Source organism: Heterocephalus glaber, unplaced genomic scaffold, assembly GCF_053883595.1.
Source record: "Heterocephalus glaber isolate CG9 unplaced genomic scaffold, H.glaber_assembly_v1.0 deba00000347, whole genome shotgun sequence".
Classification (NCBI taxonomy): domain Eukaryota; kingdom Metazoa; phylum Chordata; class Mammalia; order Rodentia; family Bathyergidae; genus Heterocephalus; species Heterocephalus glaber.
The window spans coordinates 34,166,851-34,193,206 of record NW_028258143.1 but is presented as its reverse complement, the minus strand read 5'-3'; the positions used below and the strand labels follow the sequence as shown (position 1 = coordinate 34,193,206).

General features: G+C 33.0%; 1 protein-coding gene across 6 annotated transcripts in view; it reads right to left on the bottom strand.

Annotated features, from left to right (window-relative positions):
- Positions 1-26,356, bottom strand: part of Galnt13 (polypeptide N-acetylgalactosaminyltransferase 13) — a 568,495-nt gene that overhangs the window by 205,619 nt on the left and 336,520 nt on the right. For all 6 annotated transcript variants that reach the window (XM_004835936.3, XM_087196087.1, XM_087196104.1 and 3 more), the window contains 3 exons: positions 6,329-6,495; positions 5,688-5,895; positions 2,949-3,119 (listed from right to left, as the gene is read on the bottom strand). In XM_004835936.3, the coding sequence (XP_004835993.1) occupies positions 2,949-3,119; positions 5,688-5,895; positions 6,329-6,495 (546 nt within the window). The remainder of the gene's footprint in view (positions 1-2,948; positions 3,120-5,687; positions 5,896-6,328; positions 6,496-26,356) is intronic.

Sequence of the window (26,356 nt, the reverse complement as noted above, 5' to 3'; positions counted from 1 at the left end):
TGCAGAACCTAGCACCTTACTTATCAAGATATATGCCTGTATAGTTCCATATAGAATCACATTTATCACAATAGTCTAAACCAAATCACCTCAGATTTGTATATGTTAGAAAATGCACAATACATGCACAAATTAATTAAATGATTTGGAGTGATATATGCATTATTGAATAATTTCGATGCTACTTGCCTATTTCTTTAGGTAACATTTATACTTATATATACAGGGTTAATCTGTTTAATGAGAATCAAACTTAGCTACGAGGAAGTAGCTTCTAAGTCAGAGGTCATAAATTTAAGGTTAAAACCAGACAAAGTTAATTATGAGAAGTCAATTGGTTGGAGTAAATTTATTTCTCTCAACTTTGATTGAAACACAGGTGCCAAGAAATACTTCCCCAAGTACAAGAATGCTGGCAAATAGCAAATAACCATCTAGATCAGAGTCAGAGAGAAAATTATAGGGATTAGAAGGACTTGGACAAAGCTTTCACATGACTTCTACGTGGGTATTTTCTATTCAACTCTACATGATGGTGCCAGGTGGAACTATTGGGCCAGTTGACCAATCTATTTTGACTTTTCAGGATCTGGAAATCCAGATTTTTAATGAAAGCAATTCATTTAAAATTTTTGAAAATGCAAAATATGTACTATATAGGCCAAATAAAACACAGCTACAGAGCATATTTGGGACATAATCTCCTAATTATAATCTCAGGGTCAACAATTTGATTACTACTATGTATTTCTGAAAACTCATATAATTTGATTACCAATGTGTCAAAAGACTGATTAAAAAACTAAATATTCAAGATTAATATGCTATTATTCTATATTCACAAACCCTATTTCACAAAGTTATTATGAAAAAGAAAATATCAAAGCTGAGAGCTTGACAATAAAATAATAAGCGTAACCTTTATAAACTGTACTTTAAAAGTAGTGTAACTGAGTTTAGGTCACAAGTTCAAGTTGGTAAAATATATTTGCAGATGTATGATTGTATTTCTAAATTATGACTAACAGATTATACTGACTAAAAAATTCCATCAAAAGTGACATTTTAAATGAAGCATTCTGCTAAGTAAACTAAAAATTTCAACCTCATTTTAATCACTTTAGCTATTCAAAATTCTGTTAATCAAGTGAAAAAAAATGTCTCCAACACCCAGAATGATTTATCTGTTTGTACAAATGTGAGAAAAATGATCACATCTTCAAGTAATAGATTACAAGTACAAGGAAAGTTCACATTACATCTATGCTGATGAAAATTACCTGCAGGCTGTTACAACAGAGCCAGTGAATTAATTAACCTTTTGCCATAAAATTTAGAAACTTCAGCAGAGACTGAGGTTTCTCATTTCTCTTGCTCCAGTTTCTTCAGTGTTTTAGAAAATAAAATGATGTGCTGATACTGAGGTTAATAAATAAATTATTCTGAGGTATTATTCTTTCTCATGTTACTTCAATAAAACCACAAAAATGTGATTAAAAGGTAGCAAATTAGATGAGTCATCATTTGTTTCAGTTAAAAATGACTAATGATAGTTGATTTCCATGTAGATTTTTCTTTGATGAATGAGATAATAATTTCTTACTATGAATGTTGGCTGCCTTAATTACTGTTCAATTCCCTGAGACATCTAATTTGAATATAACATGTCTTTTGTAGATGTATTTTTTAAAAATAAGCACAAATATGCATTCTTATATACTTAATTTTCAAATAAATATACAGATTATCTATATTTAAGTGTACTAAACATCAGAAATACTAAATGAAGCCAAGAAGTAGAAAAAAATCTAATGATGGCATTATGAGTCACTATGTTTCCTCAGGTATCAGTGAAAAGGATTAACAGAACTTGGTAAAGGGGAAGATTGTATAATATTTAAAAATTACTAAATTTTGCTGTAAATATTGACAGTAATTTATATGTCTTTATACAATGTTAGGAGGAATATTTCATTTCTTCTATGTGGTAGTGATAACTACTTGACAGCTTTTAATACTTAAAGCTTCAATAACAATTAGGGCTATTTTCTTCCACTAAGTAGTTTTAAAATTTATTTTTAATTAATTCATTATTTAAGTAGTTAATAATGGATAAAACATATCCTCAGTTGGTTACTGAACAAATCTTGTTTAGATAATGGATTATATGTAAATTGTTTTAGAATCTTAGGATATGACCCTGTTCTAACAGAATAATGACTTGCTATATTCAACTTCAAAGAGCTAAACTACTGAATAGGCTCCAAAACAGTTTTAGGAAATCAATTTTTGGTTACAGGTAAGAGGTCTGCAAAAATATAGTAAGGTAAGAATGTGATATTTAATTTTAATAAAATATCACTTATCTAGACAAATAAACGAGCATATGATTTTTTTATTAAGGGTAAGCACATATTTTATTAATAAATATTTCAAAATAAGCAGCTAATTAAAGTAATTTCAAACAAATAATAAAATGTTTACAACTGCTAATATTTTAAATTTTCCAAGTAGATCTTCCTATTAATCTAAAGGAAGATAGTTCTTTAAGGTTAATGAAATTACAATATTTACCAAACATTTTTAGTTATTTCAATTTTGAGGACACTTCTGTGATAAAGCATACACTTTTAGCTAAGTGATACTTTTATTTGAAGTATTAAAGCTAGCAAACTCTTGTCAAATGGAAAATTCATAATAAATATGTTTTGAATATATAATATATAAAGCTTCAAAAAATATTAGAGATTTCTATCAATACTTAGGTTTTTCTATGCTAATTTAAACTGGATTTAATATCATTATTATTATATATGGAAATATCATTGATTATATATAATATATATAAGTATGACTTGAAATAATTCAAATGAAGAACAAAATTTATAATATTCTTTAATTATTATAGGAATACATACACCACTTTTTGGAAGATGATATCTACATACCTTACAGGTAATGTTCTATCTCCCTTCCTCCTATCCATTTCTCTTTGTGGAACAGGATACCAGCGGAAATTGAGTTTCCAGTTAAAACCTCCATAAGTCATATCTGACCCAGCCATATATTCGAAGGTATCATCACTAATCACATCAATGATAGGGCATACAACTGTTTTCCTGCAAAAAAATGAAAACCAGTTTACATATGTCATCATTTAAATGCAACCTTAGCTTCTTCAAATTGATTAGAGCTGATAATATGTTAATTTATTTGTGACTTAAATGTCTTTAATTTTATTTCATCTTTTTTTCTCTATGAAATTAGTTCATTTGACTATATCTTTCATACATTCTCCTTATTCTAACATGTGAAATCTAATCAAATATACTAATTGACCTTCAAACTGATTTCCAAACGCATTCTAAGTACTAACTCAGTAGGATGAGCATAGCCTATTTTTCATAAAACCTCCACCTACAGCTTGATTAGTAGAGCTGCTTTGAGATTATGCATCATTTTAGCTACAACCCACTGAAAACCAATAACATGCACAGAGGGGAGAATAAATGACAGAAAATTAGATCTGATAGTTTGCATGTCAAATAGGGTATGTTAGTTTAAAGGAAATGTTCTAAAACTATCTTCATAGGAAAAAAATCTACTAGAATAAAAAGTAGGAACAATTAAAAACATGATCTATCAGTATAAGAAAATGTTTTCTATGAAAGATAATCAAGTCATGACAATTTTAGAGTAAACTGTTCTAGAATTAAGAGTTCACGGTTGTCACAATCCAGACAGTATTGTAAGATAGGGCAAGATACAGTAATCAGTCTAAGACTCTGATGTTTTTTCTATTTCCTAAAGTAAGAAGAAATGTAAGAGGCATGATGTTCTTGGTAGTAGCTTTTTACAGTGAGAAAATTTCACTTGGAGATGTCACTCTTTTAATCCATGGTGTGCCTTCATTCTCTTCCCTTATTCCCAGCTTATGTGTTTTTCTGTGAGACCAACCTTCTGCCATAGCCACAAATAAATGTTAAAGTCTACCCAATATTGCATTGATTGAAGCTAATTTTGAAGAGCCAGAGCTTGATTTTTAGATATGGCAGAAAGTAAAATCAATCATATGCTTCCAAATCACACATACATGTGGAAAGAAATGTTGACTATTATTTCTTCTTTGTTAACACTAGTGATGTATCATCAACAATCATTGTTAACTGTGTCTCCACTAAATACATTTGGCCAAAGCCTGAACTCTGAAATCAGTAAGATTCATCTATTCTTGGGAAAGTTTGTTGGTGACTCTGGACCTAACAAAGTATTATCTATTTTTTATTTAGATTTAATAATTTAACTTGTGGGATAAAGAAATTAGATCTTATGACATTGGACAGAATTTATTATCTATTTATGACGATGTTAGAATTTATAATCAGGACAAGGGGTGATTATTATATACAAATATAATGCATGCAAATTTTTAGAATAAATAAGTATCAAACACATGACTACAATAAAATCTTATATTAAAACCTAAGATGAATGTGAAACATATGTTTAAAAAATAGCACAATGTACAAAAAGTTGTCAGAAAATGTATTTAAGATGTTCTAAGTTTACTTTGTCAATCTTATTCTCCTGTGGGTACCGTACAGTACACAAAATAGCATTAGTTGTGTATTACATGTAGATGAATAGAAGGTTCCCACTGCTTTCTTGAACTGATGTGGTTCACTGTACTGACAGCCTCCATCTATCTTCCTGGCAAGTACCAAATCCTGCCAGTTATGTGATATGGCTGAAGTAGCGCAGACTAAGAGTACCAGTCTTGAGTGTCTAATTAAAAACTCCAATCCTACACAGACTCATCTACTGAACATGAAATGACTATGCAAGCAAAGTGTTATGTAATCCTTTGTTAACACAGTGGACAACATTCAATTTTAGTTATCTTCATTAGGTGCTTAGAAATTATACTCATTTATCCCCAGTGTTTATTAAGGTGTGCAAAAAAAAGCCTGTGCTTCATTGCATCACCAGAAAGAATTGCATTTCTGTATTAGGGTTCTTAATTTCTACAAAGTGTTATTCAATTTTTCAAATTTCACAATTTGTATGTAGAAAGTGAAAGTATTGTTTAAAATATTAAACTTAACAGCTGTGCTCTCTGCTTGTTTTTCTAATCATTATTTTATTTTAGTGGAGAGAGTTTGTGTGCATGTTTATTTTTAAGATTTTCAAGGTGAATCTGAACTATACTCTGAGTGATAGCACTGAAGAAATCAAGAGAACACTGGTGAGCAGGTAGGTAGAACTGGATTATCATTCCCAGCACTTTCAATAACTGGGGCAAGGAATATAATTTTTTTGTCTCTCTCTATTATTAGGTATGATAAGAAAATCTACATTACCTACCTCAAAGTGTGGTTGTGAGGACAAAGAATGCTTTGAAAATGTGCCTTTATAATATAGTGTACTGTTTCAGATTAGATTGATTTCCTCCACCTAGGAGCCAATATTCAACATACTTTTATTGTTTGAATTGCTTAATTTTTTCTTAATAAAATACCCAAGTTCAACAAGAAGAAAGCAATCCTTTGTATACTAAAGTTGCTTTTTGAAACCTATAAAATAAACCTTCTGAAAATAGAAGCTTGAAAGAGAAATTCTGATCAACAGCTAGAATTGCCTTACAGGTTCTGTCATAACCTGTGCAGACATAACACATGAATTTCTACCTGTCTTCCTTTATTCTCGCCAGCAAGGGCTCCAGCCATCCTAACGTGCATTCACAGTGTGCATCCAGAAAAGTTATGACCTGCCCTTTTGAAGCAGCTGCTCCTCGAAGACGAGCACGTATTAACCCTGAGCGCTCTTCCATCCTGATAATTTTGACTGGAACTTCTAAATTTTTCACGTAATTCTCTAGTGTGAACTTGAGAAAATCTGTAACATGCAATAAGAATTAACAAGAAAAATTTGAAACAGTTTTAAGGCAGACTGGCTACTTCCATGATAGAAATTCAACACACAGAAATAGCGGCCAACTCATAACACTTTTTTCTCATGAGGTAATGTGAAAATACCAATTATATCAGTTAATTAAAGTCTCATATCTAGTCATATAAATTTTAAATATGACCAGTTAAATTGGGAAAAAATATTTTGGAAGTCATTTTAGGTGATTTCTTAAGGTAGTTAGAGTCAAATGAAGATGAGGAAAACTAGAAGAATAATTGTTCCTAGAGTTGAGATTGGCAAGGCATATGGATGAAAATTAGATAGATGGTTGATTGAAAGCAAAATACAGATCACTGTACCTCTCTTTTAGCCATAATAAAGCTTTCTAATTAAAAAGTATAAGAAATATATTTCATACCTCTTTCACTGGCATCATCTACCAAGATGACCTCAGAGAGTAGGTAGTGTGGGGAACGATTTATAACACTATAAACAGTTCTAAGGAGAGTGCTCCATGCTTCATTGTGAAACACAATGACTACACTTGTGTTTGGAAGTTCATCAGGGTAGACTTTTGTCTTGCATCTGGAAAAGAGGAAAGAAGAAAAATGTTATTTTTCACCCTATTCATCATAAGAAGAAATATTCATAATAATACAACTTCAGTTTTGAAAACCTATACCAAGGAAATGTTTTATCTGAACTCATTTTCTTTCTTATAAGTGCTATGAGTAATCACTTGGCCTTTTGAAAATTAAATATGCATAATTACTAATATTTTATTCTAACTCTGCAGGGAACAAAGCAGCATGATTTCTACAAGTCTAAGACAGCTAAATAACATCCCGAGACTGTCAATAAAGGACTAGGTACAACAGGGATAGATGAACACATTTAGTGGATGTAATTTTCATTCTTTGTTTAGAAAAAGTAATTATTATATACCTCAAAATGTTATAATTACATGAATACTTGTGAGTCTACAGGGCTTTAAAGACGGCAAAATAGATTTTTTTGTTTTAAAATCTTGTTATGTACGATTTTCATTCTACTTGAATTGTATAAGCCATAGTCCTTTCAAAAAGGGTTTAGGAGCCAGGATCCTGGCCTTAAAATGTCTTGATTTTCTGGATGTCAACAAAGAAATGGGCTTCCAGCAATTCTCAGTGATGTACACAGATATCATCTGGATGTTTGTTAAAAGTCATATTTAGATTTGTAGGATCCAAGATGGATCCTGAGACTTGGTATTTTCATAAAGCTCTCAGGAAATTAGGATGGTCTCATCTCAGTAGCCCACTGGTTAGTAAGGAAGTAGGCCTGTTATTAATTTAGGACTTTATGGTATGAGAAAAACTTTTAACTTTACTTACAAATCCAAAGAAGTCCAGATTTCACCTTTCAAGCAATCAATCCAAAAAAGTATGTTTGGATAAATAATAATGTGCAGTGCTTTAGGTGATTCCAAATTTAACATACAGAAGATTGTTTCCCTGTGAACTTGTCAACACTCCTATCATTCTGTCATGCAATTTTAAATCATCATGATTATATATTACAGAAAAAAGCCATAGGGCACATGGAGCAAAAATAAAAGTTTATTCCTGAGGCTGTTTTTTAATGTAAAATATTCAAAAAGCAAATTAAAGTAATTCCATAAAATTAAATGCACCAGATACCTCCTGGAACTTATGACCTAATACATTACACAGTGCAACTTTGTTAAAGGTAGTTTCCTTATGAATGAGTAGAAAGAAAATCCAATAAAATGTGAAACATAAAAACATATAAACAAAACTGATTGTGTGCCTGTTGAGATCATAATCATTTTTAAATAGCCTAAAGTCTCATATGAAATATTCTGCAATATAGGCAGATAAGAATGTACATATTCTAAACTATAACTTTGTTCGGCATATATTTATTTGAAAAAAGTTCATCAAGCATCTATGATACAAAGCTACTGCACATATAAGAAAATAAAAATGTACAAGGGTGAGAAAACCAACTGGAGTCATAGATATCTCTTCCCATTGTGGCAGCAAAATTCAAATACTTCCATGAGCTTCATTATCATTTGACCTGACTAAAATATGTATGATAAAGATAATTATTATCATCAATAAAGAAGTAATTTGGAAAAATAGGGTGAAGGCAGTCCAATAGTCACCACCAATTGGAATAACCCATGACTATCTTACTCAGTGTCATTTTGGAAAAAAGTAATTTCTTTTAAATCATAATTTTCTTTTTGTTACACTAAATGCTAACAAAGAAAATATAGATGAGATATAAATTTAAAATTATTTAAAATATTAAACTAAAAGCAAGTGTTTAGGTGCTGAATCTTAAAACTTTTTTCAAGCTTTATTTTTGTGGTTAAAAAGTCCTTTCACACATGTTAATTTTACATTCATTATATGTGTCAATGTTAGAATGAACTAATTTACCACTGATGCAGCTATTATGTTTACTTAGAGTAAATTTCCACTGTCATTTTTAATGTAGCATGAAAGTAAAATTGGCTGATATGTTTATCAATTCTTCTTCTTATATAAACAGTCATTCACCAAGAGAATCAAAGTTTCATTTATACCACTGAAGAATTTATAGTGATCTAATGTAGTGTGTTGATTGTATTGCACTATTGATTGATCAGTATTGCACTGTATATTTGAACTATACTAAAATAACTGATTTTAATTTCTCTCAACACACACCAAAAAAACAATAAGGATATAAAGAGATGGATATTTTAATTAGCTTCATTTCAATAACCATGTTTATGCATATCAAATGTCAAGTTGCACATCTTAAATATATACAATTTTTCTTCATCACAGAAACTTTAATAAAGTTGAAATATGTCTGCAGAGAATAATATATGAGGTACCGATAAATTAAGTAATTATTAAGTTATACAAATTAAATATTTTATAATTGTTATTTCAAATGCACAGATCTATATGAATAAGAGTCATGATGATCATGGTTTATAATGAGTTGTGACATTGAACTGGTATCAATGTTTGTATTTCATCAAATTCACTGTTTCATATATGGTAAGATACATTGTGATTTTATGTACTACAAAGAAAAAATGTTTTCAAATAAACTATAGCACAATTCTCTTATCATTACAATATTTTCATTACTTAAATAGAGCTTATAGAAAAAGCTTTTTAAATTATTTGGGCAAAGATTTCTATGAATATTGTCATGCTTAATTTATGAATAAATCCCATCAAATTCCTGTTAATTTGAAGTTTTCTTTACCCATTCTATGAGGCTTTCTGCAGTTTTAAAGTTGTTTTGTCAATACTTTGCTTGGTAGTATGAAGGGATTTTTGGTGTATTCTATTTCTGTTTGTTTGTTTTATGGTACTAAGGATTGAACCCAGGGCCTCATGCATGCTAGGCAAGCACTCTGTGACAAATTATACCCTCAGATTTAAAGAGTATTTTTTTTTGGGTACTGGGGATCAAACTCGGGTCCTGTGCTTGTAAAGGCAGGTGGCAGAACCACTGAGCTAAATCCCCAGCCCCTAAAGAGTATTTTTATAAACTTTATACAAAGTGCATTTAAAACTTTATGGTGCAAATAAATTGTAGAGATCTTGCTAAAATTTAGGTTTTGATTTCATAAATGTAAGATTCTGTGTTTCTAATAAGATGTGTGGAAATGCCAATATTGTCTGTGATTTAAATACTAAAAAACTTTATATAAAGTGTTCAGCTGATGATTAACCCCATATTAGTTACTTTCCTCACCCAATACCCAAAGTTAAAAGGATAAAAGTTTATTTAGCTTGCAGTTTGTAGAGGTTGCAGTCCATAATTGGCTGGCTCCAAGGCAGGGGAACCTGGCAGATGGGCAGTGAAGAGAAATCATTCATGGCAGGCAGGTAGCAAAGCAAGCAAGGGATGACCACAGCTCTTTCTAGCCCTTATATTTTATGCAGGCTACTTAGACTGAGTAGCATTCAAACCCTTAATCCTACTGCCCTTGGGCCTAGCATTGCACCGTGAATCAATTGCAGCATCACACACTCTAGATTCAGCCACCTCGGAAAAAGTCCCACCTGTGACCAAATGAGGCTTTGACATCTAGATAAAACTCATAATATTTCACCCCTGGATACCCAAAGACTCATACACATCTCTCATGCAAGAGGCACTTAGTCCATCCCCAAGAGCTGCCAAAGTCCTAATATTTTCAGCATTGATGAAAAGTTCAAGTCCAATGTCTCCTCTGAGATTTAAGGCAAACTCTTAGCTCCGAGCTCCTGTACAAATGAAAAGGAAGTTAAACACTTCCAACATGCAATGGCACAAGAAAGACATTACCATTCCAAAGGTAGAAAGAGAGGGATACAAAGGAATGGGACCAAAGTAAGTCCAAAATTCAGCAAGATAAACATTAATTCCTGTAGTTCCATGTTCAGATTCTGAAGCAGTCTGTGGCTGGATATGAATTCCAAAGGACTTCTGTGACCCTGGCCCTGCAGTATTTCTGGTGGTTGTAGCTCCCATGGCTTCTCGCTGGGGCCATCTCTGCTCCCTCTTTGCAGTTTTCTTCAGATGATCCATGTTCCTGTCTTCTCAAAAACTTTGCAGTCTCCACTGCACCTAAGGCTTCACACAACTTCACACAGCTTCACACACTCCCCTTTCAGGGCCACACTACCTGACTTCCCAGGCCTTCTTCTGAATTCTGGGTGGAAGCCCTCCTGACCCCACAACTCATGCATTTTGCATGCATCTAAAACCAGCATCACCTGAATGATGCCAAGGTCTGGTGCCAGGTGAAGCAGTAGCTAGGGTTCCTTCTCTCTTGGCTATAGAAGTGCAGTGTTTATGAACCAAATCCAGAGGAACAACTTCCTTAGGCTGTTGCCATTCTGGAAGATGGTGCTCTGGGGCTTTCTTCTCAAAATGGAATTGTAGTCATTGCTTTAACAAATTATTGCTCCATTATATAAAATTTAGTTTATAATGGTATTTCTTTGCTTTCTTTTAGATAACTTTTTCTTATACTGAATTACAATGTAGTCTTTTTCTTACCTGAGAAAAATTCCTCACCTCTATACTATCAGATATTTTGTCTTTGTTTGTTTATTGATTCTGTGAAACTTTGTCTTTGCTTATTTATTTTTAGGTAATGAACAAAAATATAAAAATTTTACATACTGATGGGGAACAATCTAACTTATGATATATATTACTTAATGTTTAAATTAGGTTAAATATATTTATGGCCTCAAACCTTTATCATTTCTTCATTGTAAAAACTTTTAAAATCCTTTCCAATAGGTTTTGAAATGTATAATACATAATTGTTATCTATACTAAACATAGTTACGTTGCAATAGTATTCCACAGCTTCTTGTTCCGATCTAATTATAAATTACTATCTACTGATCATATTTCCTCCATCTGCTGTCACTGGCTACTTGTTGCAGTCTCTGGTAACCAACATTCTCAACTTCTGTAAGATCACCTTTTTCAGATTCCCAATGTATATGAGATCATGCAGTGCTTATCTCTCTGTACCTGACTTATTTCCGTTAACATAATGATCTCCAGTTCCATCAGTGTTGTAGCAAACCATAGGACCTTTTTTTTTTTTTCTGACTGAATAGTGTTCCATTGTATAGTTTTACTACATTTTCTTTATCCATTCATCAGCTGATGAACACATAGGTTATTTCCATCTCTTGGCTATTATCAATAGTGGTGCAGTGAACAATGAAGTACAAATCTGTCTTTGACATATGGATTCCATTTCCTTTGGATATTTATGCAGCAATGGAATTGTGGGGTAATATGGTACTTATATTTTTAAATCTTGGAGAAACTTCCATACTTTTTCCACTATGGGTGTGTTAATTTAATTTCCTATCCACAATGTGCAAGAGTTTCCGCTCCTCAATATTCTTGCAAGCACTTTTTATCTGTAGTCTTTTATGTTAGCTATTCTTATTGTGGTGGGGTAAAATCTCATTGTGGTTTTGATCTCTATTGCTTTCGTGGTTAGTGATATTCAGCGTTTGTATATGTTTATTGAGAAATGTCTATTTAGATCTATGGCCCATTTTTAAGTCAGGTCATTTGTATTTTAGATATTACATTTTTGGAGTTCCTTATATATTTTGGATACCAATGCCTTGTCAGATGTATACATTGGAAATATTTTTTTCCATTCTTTAGGTGTCTCTTCACTCTGTTGAGTTTTCTTTTGCTGTGCAGAAGCCTTTTAGTTTTATGTAATCTCACTTTTTTCTTTCATTTCCTGTGAATTTCAGTTCTTATTTTTTAAAAAATCTATACCCATTTTTGCCTACATTTTCTTCTAATAGTTAATTAGTTAAATAGTTTCAGATCTTACATTTAACCTTTAACCTATTTTGAGTTAGTCTTTGTAACTGGAGGGAGATGGGGTCTAGCTTCATTCTTCTGCATATGTATATCTATTTTCCCAAAACATTTTATTGAAAAAAATGCCTTCTCAGCAATGCATGTTCTTAGCATCTCTTCAAAAAATCAGCTGTCTGTATATGCACAAGTTTAATTCTATGCTCTCTATTCTGTTCCACTAGTCTACAGATCCATATGTCTGTTTTGATGTCAACATCATAATGTTTTGATTACTACATTTTTCTATTATATTTTGAACTCAGGTAATGTAATACATCCTGTTGTGTTCATTTTGCTCAAAATAGCTTTGGATATTAAGGGTTTCTTGTAGCTACATGTAAATTTTAGAACTGTTTTCTAGCTCTGTGAAGAACACCTTTGTTATTTTGATAGCGATTGCACTGAATATGTAAATTGATTGGGATAGTATAGATGTTTAACAATACTGAATATTCCAAATCTTGAACGTAGCATGACTTTCTATTTTGTGTTCTTTTCAAAAGATCTTTTACCTTTTCTATTAAATTTATTGCTTTGTGTTTAATTTGGAGGGGGATTATAAATAAAATTGCTTTCTTGTTTTCTGTTTCAGATAATTTACTGTGGGCACATAGAAACATTACTGGTTTTTTAAATGAATTTTATGAATTCATTTTTTAAAAAAATTTTGGTGGAGTTTTGAGGATGTTCTGTATATAAAATCACATTCTCTATAAGCAGTGATGATTTGATTCCTTTCCCAATTTGGATTCACTTTGTTTCTTTCTATAGTCTAATTACTCTGGCTAGTGCTATGTTAAAAAAAATGTGGTGAAAGTGAGTGTAATAGTCACTGTGTCAGCTACTGGAACACAATGCATACCATATACATCTTAAAGAAGGAAGTAGCATTTATTTGGCTCATGGTTTCAGAGGCTTCAGTCAGTCTAATGTGGCTAGCTGTAAAACAAGAACAGCAGTGAGGAAGAGTATTATAAAGCAAAGCCGCTACTCCATGGTGGGTGGGAAGCAGAGAACATGGAAGAGTGCCAGAGCAGGAGCTACATCCTCCAAAGACAGCCACCCGTGACTCAACTCCTCTAACTGGATCCTGTTGTCTAACAGGACACTCAGCTACCTATGAACCTCAATGGATTAATCCAATAAAGATGATAGCACTTCTATGATCCAATCATATTATCTCCAGAAGTCTCTTACTCCACTCAAGTTGGCAATTAAGATTAACTGGCACAGTGAGCATCTTTGATTTTAGAGAGACAATGGAGAAAGTTTGTAGCTATTCTCTGTGCAATTTACAGATAAATGTTGACTTATTATAATTGGCCTATGTAATGTTGAGGTACATTTCATGTATACTTAATTTGCTCAGCATTTTTATCATAAATTTTATCAAAAGCCATTTCTGCATCAATGAAAGGATCACATGGTTTCTGGCTTTCATTGTATTGATATGGTTTCTTATACTTATTGATTTGCATATATATAGCTATCCTTGAATCATTGGGCTGGATCCCACTTGATCATTGTGAGTAAAGTTTTTAATGTGCTGTTGGATTTAATTTACTAATATTTCATTGAGAGATTTTTCCACATAATAAAATCTTTATGAGAATTAAATGTAGAATACATAGTGCACATAACTTAGTGAAAAACAGAATATATGAGCAGCTAGGACCACATTCAGAAAATCTTACAGAAAAATTGGCTATATAACTACTGCCAGGTGATACACAAGGATGATACCCAACTATGACTATAAAACTTACTGATTTCAAATACTTTTTTTTTCCTGGTACCAGGGATCCAACTCAGGACCTTGCACTTGTGATGTAGGCAGAGCACCACTGAGCTAAATCCCTGGCCCTGATTTCAAATTCTTACAATGAAAAATCTGTACATCTTAGATCAGCTGAGTACAATATTTTGTTGTTTAGCCAAGAAAATGTACTTGGTACTGATCTAAAAAATACCTTAAGGGGGGGATTAAAAGTGGCCAAGTAAGACTGGCAGTAAAATACAGTCTCCCCAGGTCCTCGGATGGAGACACCTAGAAAACAACAACTTAATGAAGAATAAAAGAATTAGACTTTCAAAAATTAAGTGCTCAGTGAGCTCAGAGATTATGAAACTGAACAGATAATGTAGATAATAAAATGATCAGTGAGTTTACAGAAAACACTCAGGAAAAAGCTAGCTAGCAGAGCTAAACAAGATGTTACAAAACACAAATGACCAGTTTAGATAAGAATTAGTGTCCATGAAAAGGTATGGAACAGAAAACCAAGAGATAACAAATTCTATTGAAAATATGGGCAGCAGAAGTGATCAATGTGAGAACAGCATATGAGAACTAGTGAAGATAAAACCAGATTGAAACCAGGGCTTCACATGGAACTACAGCCCCATGTTCCCCAGGTAGGGATCTAAATTTGCAACCCTCCTGCTTCAGCCTCCAAATTCTAGGATTATAGGTTCAAGCCACTGCACCCAGCTTATATTATTTTATACATTATATCAAATTTTTAATGAAATTGGTTAGAAGAAAGAATAAATTATATTCCACTTCTAATCAGAAAAATTGAAAAAAATTTAAAGTGTTTAAACGCATCTTAATCTTATAACAAATAGTTATCTTTAGATTAAATAGCCATTTCTCTAGAATTAGCACATTAAAACTCAACATAGGTCAACTTTCATTGAAATTATGTACTCATAGATCAAATACTCTTTTAGCAAAATGTCTTATGAAGATTTTTTCCCCTTTTACATAAACATCTAAATGGAATTGGTGAAAATTAACATTATTATGGGACCACAATGTGTAAGTAATTAGCTTTCAGAGTAAAAGTCTCAGACAGCAATAGCAAGTTATATCCACTAGTTATATCAAGTGCCCCAAATCTGGTGTTCCAATGAATTCATATGCATTACCATGCACCATTTCATATAAATACCATATTGTGACATAATGAATTCATATTTGAAGCACATGAAAGTGTATTTCCTTTTAATTATATAATGATATATTTTTGATAGTTAATATTGGCTGAATGTTGAAATCATCCTACAGGTTTGAAAATACTGGTGTGTGGGACTCATTCACAAGGATTTTGATTACATTGTCTGGGTGTGGTAATGGGTGATAGTATTTATAAAAAATATATGTTTTGGGGATAAAAACACTACCTGTGAAACCAAAGTTGAGAATTGTCACCAAATGTTCCTCAACCCAAACATTGGTTTTTTAAAACACGTACAACCTTCTTTTACCTATATCAACATTTTAAAATAAAACACATTAAATGCATAAGGGTAATAGCTCTTTTCATATCAGATGGAATTAAGAAGACACTCTTTCCTGTAATTTTAGTTTTGGGAAGTTAGAAAATTTTCCTTGCTTCATTTATAACTTTCTCTGTCATCTAGATGTACACTAATATTTCAGTCTTCTGTTTCTTAGCTGTGAGTTTACAAATATATGAAAAAAAAATTCAGCCAGTCCACTTCAGAGAGAATCAAAGGTAGAATCATGTTTCCAATGTCTGTAATGTGGAAATGCTGTGAGAGAGCATACTTATTTCCCCTTGACTATGCACACATTATGGGAAAATAAACTGTTACAATTTGATTTTATCTTTTTCAAAAGCATGTTGATGTTTTTAGATAAGCTACTGAATGCAACATGTCACATCAAAGAAAGAAATATTGACCAGAAGATAAGAATGTAAAGTCACAAAGGATTCATAATTACACACTAGTTTAGTTAGACACAATCCATTTAGGACTCCAAAGGCTGTCAATGCTATAGTTTGCATGACTTAGATTGCTGCTCAGTGAGCCAGTGGTTGCTTTTACTGCCTCAAAGAAGATTAATAACAGTAATTAAAATTAAAAACTTGCAATACAAATCATCTGTATATTTCTTATTTTTAAGAGCTATGAGAATTCAGATTTATGTGTAGTTTGTTTCCTAATCAACATTACTATTCAATGACAGAAACTTTATCATATTCCAACACATTTATCCAAAGAAAACTTGGGCAACAGGAAATTAGTTCTTTCCTACAATTTGGCATCTTGAAGCCCAAAGTACTGTGAAGCATTCAATGCTGTATGCTTTATAGGTTTGTTCTGTATATTGATTTATGTTAAATGCCCAAAATAAGTTCCAATGTCACAATTACTTGAATAATTTACATTTTTTAAATTCAGACTTTTTTTTTATCTGCCCCAAATTATTTCATGTCAAAATCCAGGTACATGTTGTAAACATCTTTGGCCTATTTCCTGTCAAACCCATTCTTTGCTCCTTCTGTTTTATTTTTTCCCCTAAGTACTGCTAGGAATGGGGTGAAAGTGTTACTAGGCAGAATGCATTTCCAACACTGTTACTTACTGGCTTCTATTTGAAATAATGTCACCAGAATCTCTAGTGAAAACTGGAACAGGAAGCCAAAGAATTTCTTACTCTAACCATTTTCTTCAACCAATACAAGATTATTCAACCCCTTTCCTTGGCTTCATACCTTCCATATGCAATATTTTTACATATTATACTCTTTCATAATAAAGCTACCCAATCAAATAGTCTAGAACTCTTAAAAGCAGAAAAGAAAGAAGATTAATTGTATTTATTTCTGCCTTTCCAGAACTTAACATTCTGCATGTTATAAAAATATATTTAATGAGAAACTGAAAAAATAAAAACTGCACAATCAGCCAGGCTATTGTATAAGTTATCAGATCAACTACCAAATCAAATCTCTATGTTAATGCAATCTGAACTAGAGGTATAAAAATATACACTTTCTATATTTTTCACTCTTTCAATGGCTTTTGTTTCCCAAGCCTCTAAAGCCAGGTAAATAAATAGAAAAATAATAAGAAAAAAAATAATATAAGAAAATGAGATTGTAAGTTGTACTGTCTGAAGAATTGCCCTCAAAGCTAAGTAATATGATTCCTGTTTGGAAATACAGGAGCAAGATCTGTCTCTGGGAAGTCTATGAACAATTTCATATTTTGCCGCTTAGGATCACTGAGGAAATTCTAAGCTTCAGCTGTGTCATCACCTAAAGTGAAGTATAACTGCCATCCTGTCAATACTGTGAGACTTTGAGGACAACAGATGAAATTATGAAGGAATTATGAGACTATAATCTATTATTATGCTATTATGAATCTTTGTATAAGGTATCGTAGACCAGGTATCTAAAATTATGGGCTCCACCTTGCTGCTTGTAGCAGTATGACCACTGGCTTCTTGGCTTTTAACCTTAGTTCCTGTCCCTAAGAACAGATCGGGTGTCCAGACTTCTCTGGCCTAAAAACTGCTTTATTTTTATCGAGTGTCATTTCAGCTTTACGTAAGGGTCTTGGCCCTTTCTCTTTCAGTCCTAAATAATTTATTGCCCCTCATCCCGCATTTCTGTTGCTGTTGCGGTGCCCACTGTTAGAACTTTGTGTTTTGACCTTAATTCCTGCTTAAAATTTTTTGCTGTAAGAACCCAGAAGGTCATATTTTACTTGCTTGCTGATACTTCTGCAGCTTGTTTGCTATTGCACGTCTATGCTCTCTCTGCCACTTGATGCCCCTTCCTACTAATGAAACTGATGCATACTCATACTTGTTCTACCCTGTAAGTCTCTCTGATGACAAATCCAGCAGTCTTCAGTGGGTTTTAGGCCACATTGCCCCACCTATGAATCCTTATTTAAGACACACATAATAAGAGATAATAGTAATAGCTAGGAGGTATTGTGCTATTTTTTATATGAATCATCTCATTTAATTCTGCGAACTTCCATTTCCTGACACTACATAGGCTGTCAGGATTATGATAAGCTTATAAATTCATAAATTTTATTATTAATTTCACTTCATGCTTCAAGGATATCTAGAAAGTAAACATATTTCAACAATGAACTGTTCCAACTGTCCCCTTCTCAGGAGAAATGCTACTCATATAAGACAAGAGCCCCTTTCAAGGGGTAATAGGTAGTTTAACTAGACACACTACTTGCATATCATTTGATATTTCCTGATTATGTCTGGTGATAATAAACTACTATGTCATATACCTTCCCCAATTTCAGTGAGATGCCTGGACTGAAAGATCTGTTTTAAATCATGTAAACCTAGACTGCTAGTCACTATTAAATGCCCACCTTGACTTCCCCTTCTGAGATGCTAAGACCCTCTGAAAAGTTGCTGTTCTTTACTGCATTAGGAAATAAGTTCAAGTTTTCATCAACAGGTTACTCTAGGGGTGTAGTTTTAGCAGAAAAGATAATGTGCACAATACTCCCAATGAACTAGTTACATTGTATTACTCAAGTTTGATAAATAAAGAACATGATGTTCACATCAGTAAGTGATTTGCTCCTAAGTAATGCTATGGATTTCAAACCTAGGCTGTTTTACTTCAAAAGTTGTTAGTCTTTCTCTTCCTTGATGGGGTAAGTTTTTGTTAATGGGAGTGTTTCTGATATCCACATTACAGCACTCTCTTAATCAAACAGTTTTGCTAATAAAGACTGTAAATTATTTTTATTTCAGTATCCCCAGATGGAAGTAAAAAGGATCTGGATATGAAAAAAGGTTCTATGATGATTATTAGAGTGATAATGATTTTAAAATCTAAGCAATAAGTGCCCATCAAAGCTTGGTGCCTAATGCAAGCCAAGGCCAACAAATGGAGCTGATACTATTATTTAAGAGCCAGTAAGGAGCAGTAGGTACCCAGAATCAAGTTGGTTTTGGTTTTTGTTTTAAAATGCTGTCTCAGTTTTCTTGGCTATTAAGTAGTAAGATAAATAATAAGAGCATCTATCTTCCACAGTTACTTGTAAGGATTAAAGAAGGTAATATATGCAAAGTACTTATTAGGTCAGTGCTTGGCATATATATACATATGCATATATATGCATTTAATATGTGTATATATAAAGTTCATAACAGCTGTATTTATAATATAGAGTTATCTTCTTAGAATCTAAAAAAATACAGAAAAGTAAAGGCAGCCAAAATGTACAAAATATATATCCAGGTTCTTTCGCTATTGCATTAGTGAACAAAGGCATTTTATTGTAAACTGTGCTACTATCCTGCGATACTGAAACTGTAGTAATAAAGCTTCTCAAGGACGAGCCACGGTTTAAGGACTTGGCTTAGTAAATATTATATTGCCAAAAGAGATTCTTTAAATTCTTACATTATCATTCTAAAATGATAATTGTTATTTTGTTCTTTCCAATTTTGAATAAATTCATTGCTTCATAAAAGTAGTAGTAGAAGAGAAATACAAAACAAAAGTAAAACAAAACAAATTTGTTTATAAACAAAAATTACTGATAGAAACATGAGGGTTTTCCAAGGTTTCTACTCTGAGCAGGATTCCAAGGAGACCATGGAAATTCTTAAAACTTTGACTGAATAAATATTTGCTCCAGGAGGACAGATGCTTGAGCTGGAGGAGACTAAATTAGAAAATGAAAAGAAACAAGGGAGAGCAGATGAGCAAGTACATTGATGTGAGGCTAAAAATGCCAGTAGACTTTCCTCAGTGCCATGACAATAGAGAATATTTAAAGATCAATGATGTCTGAAGTTTGGGAAAAGGGATGCACCCCAGTACATAATGCTAAGTTAAATAGATCAGATACAGAAGGTTAAATATTGTATGGTTTCTCCTATATGAGAAAACCAAAATATAAATCATTTTAAAGAGCAAAATTTTTTTAAAAAGACCAAGATGTTAGGAAACAGGGAGATACATATTGTGGAGAAGGGAGAAGTATTTGGGGGTCAGGGGAAACTGGAGGGAAAGGAAGGGGAAAGAAAGTAAAGAGGATTCAGATGAGATATGTATAAGTACTGATAATCCACCATGAATGTATTCATTATGTGTTGCAAACATATAGTAATAGAAAAATTTAAAGAAGAAAAAGAAATAAAATGTTTGGTTTTGACTACAGTGGTGCAATACAACCTCCCTTCTCCTCTTATTGTCCATTAAATTTAGGCTGTGCACAAATGCATTGCATTGGTGTTTTCATAACTGTATGTCCAATTTGAGAAAGAACACAAGTTCAGTGTCTGTACTACACTGTGTGGAGCAGAGAAAGCCATCACAAAAGCAATCACAGAACTATTAAGTTGACCATGGAACTGAACAAATCTTGGGAAGGGCTCTGGACTTCCACTGAAAATCTTGAGGTTTAAGCTGATCTCATCCTGACTTTAACAATGTGCACTCAACTGACATCTTGGTTATACTAAAAAATAAATTTATGATGGGTCTAATTTCTACCAAAAAGGGGCAATTATATACTTCCATTGGAGATACTCCCATAATGTGAATAATTAACCTTTTATCCTAGGTCATAAAAATAAGAAAAAATACCCCGATTATTGTACAAGTAATGTTTATATTCCTTCTATTGTGAAGAAATCTCCTGAATTTTGGAAATAAATGATAATTCAACTCTGTACTTGGATTTAAAAAAATACTATTCAATTAAATGCTGTGCCTGTTGTTGTTTTGGAACATGAATTTATTAGGTTGCTCCTTTTATGTGACTCTGAATATAATTCCTTCATGCTATTGAAAGTACTTACCAATTAGTTGTCTAGAATAAATGTATTTATTGTATGTAAAAACTGAAATTAAAACAACTTAGCAACAAAACTATTTGCTACTGCCATTCATAATTTAAACACATTTGCTAGTGAAAGTATCACTGATTACTTAAATTACTAGGCCTGACCTTGAGACCAGACCTTGCTTCTGCCCTCATTTATGGCCTTAAGTCAACTGATCACCCTAGGGATCACATTTTTTAGCTGTCTCAGGTCATGGAACCACTATCCTCCCAGATTCAAAGCCAGTAACTTCAATGTGGACATTGTAATGGTGATGTTGACCTTATTATTAGTCATCAAATCCTTAAGTTATCAACTGAACTCAAAAGGATGCATCTATGGAATATTCTTAGAAAATGCAAAGAAAAATGAAAATCCAAATATCTATTCTTCTCTGCAAGGTTTTGATGGCTTTTCACTGTCTGATGAACAAATTTAAAATTGTCAAGGATCTAGCTCAGCCTATGTCATGTTCCTTTCTCTTCTCCCTATCATCTCTAATTTTTCACCAGTGCTTAGCATCCCAGAATTCAGGAAACAAAAATTTCACCTCTTCCTAACTCTAGAATTCCTTGTGTTTGCACTACTTTCTTCCTGGAAGAACTCATACATATTGTCCATGGTGGGGTTTACTCATACTTTCTCTTTGAAACTTTTATTTTCCCATAGATGCTTAACTCTTAGCTCTCCTAAACTCTCAGTACATTTTGAGTGTTTATTCTCCTTTTCTTCTCATATACATATATTCTTGGGGAATCCAACCTCCTGAAAGAATGTAATAATTCTGAAACAGGTGGAAAATTCTCAATCATACTATAGCCACTGTTTTCAACACAAGATTTGAAACTTTCCCTGAAAGATTCCTTTTCTCCCTAGTATTTTTCTAATGAGACTTTTCAGCTACAGAATTCTTTGGATATAAACATTTATGTATTCTAAACAGTATGTTTGAAAATTTACATATACTAAACAATATGTTGGTTATGAGCTACATAGACTTAAGGGAAGATGTAGCTATTAAAAATGAAAATGTAACTGGACAAATAAAGTTCTATAACCAGAGTGACTTATGATAAGAGATAGTGTTTCAGAGTAAAAATCTACTTTAAGAAAACCACGATTTTTCCATATCATTAGGTTCAGGTAAACACTTTTAGTAGGAATACAACAGAAGTATATTATATCCTCTAGTTTATCACAAGAGGCAACAGAGGGTGTTGATTTCTACCATTACTCATGGCCAATTTTGTCACTTAGGTAGGCGGTGTTCTCTACTATAAAATTATTTTCTTTTTGTACCTTGTGAGGAGATTGAGATTTGCTAAGTTTTTCTATTTCTAGCAAAATTTCACCCACTCATTATATCAGTATTGAAAATTATTGCTACTCATATCTCCTGCATGTATCTTTTCATATATTAGGACATATATTTTCACCATAAATTCTTAGAAGTGGAATAATGAGCCAAAGGCAAATGCAAAAACAAATTGCATTTGATATTAAAAATCTCTCACTATTTGGGATGTAGCAATTTGCTATAATATTAATGTATGACAGTCTTGTTTTCACATAGACTTGCAAATAAAATCATCATAATTTTAAAAATTTTATTTATCTAATAGGTAAAACTAATGTGGGCCAGTTTTTACTAGCATTTTCAAATTAAAAGTGAAGTAAAGCATCCTTAAATATGTTCAAAGGCAATTTCATATTTGTGTGTGCGTGTGTGTATGTATAAATGCCCATACTAGTCTTTTGATCATTTTTGTTTCATGAGATCATGTTTTACACTGAAATCTCTGTAATGATGTTTTAAAAATATTTTTATAGTGATATTATTCCTCTGTGATGTATCTGGCAATATTTTCTATCAGTTTGGTATTTGTTTTTCCATTTCACTTATTTTTTTTAAATTTTAGTACAGTATGTATTCAACTATATCAGTATTTTTTCTTACTGCTTATGTCTTTTTTTGTATTAAATTCTTTTATTGGTACATTGTAGGTATATAACACAATTACATTTCTCATTGGGAATTGTACCTTTACAAAATGCATCTTGGTTCTTATTTTTTCCCCATTCCTAGCCCTCCCTTCACTCCCTCCACCCTTCCCTATTTACAAAGACTTTATTTCCATTTTTTCCATTTCTCATCATTTTTCCTTTCCCTTCTTTCCCTTCCCCTGCCCCTCCCACTATCCCTACCCCTTTGGACCTTTTCTTCCTATTTTGCATTATCGATTATTCATTCTAATCATTGGTACATTTTAGGTATACAATATAATGACATTCATCATTGGAAATTTGCAACTTTACCTATTCTCTCTTGGTTCTTATTTTTCACCCTTGCCAGCCCTCCCTTCAACCCCTCCAGTCCTCCCTATTTACAAAGATTTTGTTCCTATTTTTCCATTTTCTCCTATTAATCCCATTCCCTTCTATCCTTTCCCCTAGCCCTCCCACTTCCTTCCCCTTTGCCCCTTTTCTTACTATTTCACATTACCTATTATACATTTAGTCCTTATTTACACTTTCAGTTTCTCACACCAGAGAAACTATTCAGTATTTACACATGGGTGTCCTATTTATTTCACTTAAGAATATTGCCTCAATGTGCATCCACTTAGCTATAAATGTCTCTAATTTATCATTTTTTATGGCTGAAGAGTACTCCATTTTATTTAAAAAAACAAATTTTCTTTATCCAGTCTCCAGTTGATGGGCATTTGGGCTGTTTCCAAATTTTAGCTATTACAAACAGTGCTGCTATGAACATGGGTGCACATATATCACTGTGGTATGATTCTTTTAATTCTTTGGGGAAGATCCCCAGCAGTGGAATAGCAGGGTCAAATGGGACTTCCAGTCCTAGTTCTTTGAGGTATCTCCATACTGATTTCCACAGTGGTTGCATCAGTCTACACTCCCACCAGCAGTGGAGCAGGGTTCCTCTTTCCCCACAGCCCCGCCAGCATTTGTTATTGGTTGATTTCATGATAGCAGCCATACTATCTGGAGTGAAGTGGAATCTCAGCCTTGTTTTCATTTGCATCTCTCGAATGACTAGTGATGCTGAACATTTTTTCATGTATTTATTTCTATTTCTACTTCTTTGTCTGAGAAATGTCTGTGCATTTCAGCTGCCCATTTTTTGATTGGGTCTTTAAATTTGGGAGGTCTGATCTTTTGAAGTTCTTTATAGATTTGAGATAGTAGACCTTTGTCTGAGGAAGAGCAGGTGAAGATTTTTTTCCTACATTGTGGGTTGTTTCTTCACACTGCTGGTGGTTTCTCTTGCTGTGCAGAAACCTTTTATTAAGAAGAGATCCCATTTGTTGATTGTTTGTGCTAGTTCACGGGCAACTGAGGTTTTGTTCATAAAATCTTTTCCTACACTGATGTCTTCAAGGGTTCTACCTAACCTCTGTTCCAACTGGTTCAGAGTTTCTATTTTAATATTTAGATCTTTAATCCATTTTGATTTTAGTTTAGTGCATGGTGAGAGATACACGTCTAGTTTTAATCTTTGGCAAGTTGAAGCCCAATTTTTCCAGCACCATTTATTAAAGAGGCTATCTTTCCTCCAGTGAGGGTGTTTGGCTCCTTTGTCAAAGATGAGATGGCTGAGTGTGCCTTGCACTGTTTCTGCATCTTCTAATCTGTTCCACTGGTCCTCAGGTCTGTTTCTTTGCCAGTACCATGCTGTTTTTATCACAGTAACTTTGTAGTACAGTTGGAGGTTGGGGATTGTGATACCCCCTGCCATGTCTCTGTTACCTAGAATTGCTTTTGCTATTCTGGGTCTCTTCTTCTTCAAAATGAAATTTTGAATTGTTTTCTTGAGGTCTATAAAGTATGCTGCTTGGATCTCAATTGGAATTGCATTAAATCTATATAGCAGTTTTGGAAGTATGGCCATTTTCACTATATTAATCCTTCCTACCCAGGAGCAGGGGATGTCTGTCCATTTTCTGATATCATCTTCAATCTCTCTTTTCAGAGTGCCATAGTTTTCAGAGAAGAGGTCTTTGATTTCTTTCGTTAGGATGATTCCTAGGTATTTCAGTTTTTTGGATGCTATTGTGAAAGGAATTATTTGCCCTATTTCTCTCTCAGTGAGTCTGTCATTTGTGTAGAGGAAAGCTATTGATTTTTGTGTGTTGACCTTGTAACCAGCTACTTGACTGAATTTGGTTATTAAGTCTAGAAGACTTTTGGTGAAGTTCTTGGGGTCATCTATACAGAGTATCATGTCATCTGCCAATAATAACAATTTGACTTCTTCATTTCCTATCTTTATTCCTTTTATTTCTTTCTCTTGCCTAATTGCCATGGCTAATGTTTCCAGAACTATATTGAACAAGAGTGGTGATAGTAGACATCCTTGTCTTGTTCCTGATTTTAGTGTGAAGGATTTCAGTTTTTGACCATTTAGTATGATATTGGCTGTTGGTTTTTCATAGATGGCTTCTATCAGTTTGAGGTAGAGACCATCTATTCCAATTTTTTGTAGGGTTTTTATCATAAATGCATGTTGGATTTTGTCAAATGCTTTTTCTGCATCTATGGAGAGAATTATATGGTTTTTGTCCTTGGCTCTGTTGATATAGTGTGTTACATTGATTGATTTTCGTATATTGAACCATCCCTGCATGCCTGGGATGAATCTCACTTGATCAGGGTGTATGATCTTCTTGATGATCTTCTGTATTCTGTTTGCCAGTATCTTATTAAGGATTTTTGCATCTATGTTCATTAGTGAGATTGGCCTATAGTTCTCTTTTTCAGTTGGGTCTTTCTCTGCTTTGGGGATCAAGGTGATGCTTGCTTCCAGGAATAAATTTGGGAGTATTGCTTCCCTTTCAATTTCACTGAAGAGTTTAAACAGTAGTGGCAGCAGTTCCTCTCTAAATGTCTTGTAGAATTCAGCAGTGAAGCCATCAGGGCCTGGGCTTTTCTTAGTTGATAAGTTTTTAATTCCATTTTCAATTTCATTGGTTGATATTGAGTTGTTCAGAATTTTTAGGTCTTCTTCGTTCAACTTTGGTAATTCATATGTATCTAGGAATCTGTCCATTTCTTCTGTGTTGTCCATCTTATTGACATATAGGTTCTGGAAGTAGGTATTGATGATCATCTGGATTTCTGCTGGGTCTATTGTAATTTCACCCTTTTCATTCCAGATTGCATGGATTTGGGCCTTTTCTTTCCTTTTTCTGACAAGGTTGGCTAAAGGTTTGTCAATTTTATTGATCCTTTCAAAGAACCAACTCTTGGCTTCATTGATTTTTTGTATCATTCTCTTAGTCTCCATTGCATTGATTTCTCCTCTGATCTTTATACTTTCCTCCCTTGTATGAGCTTTGGGGTTGTCCTGCTCTTCTT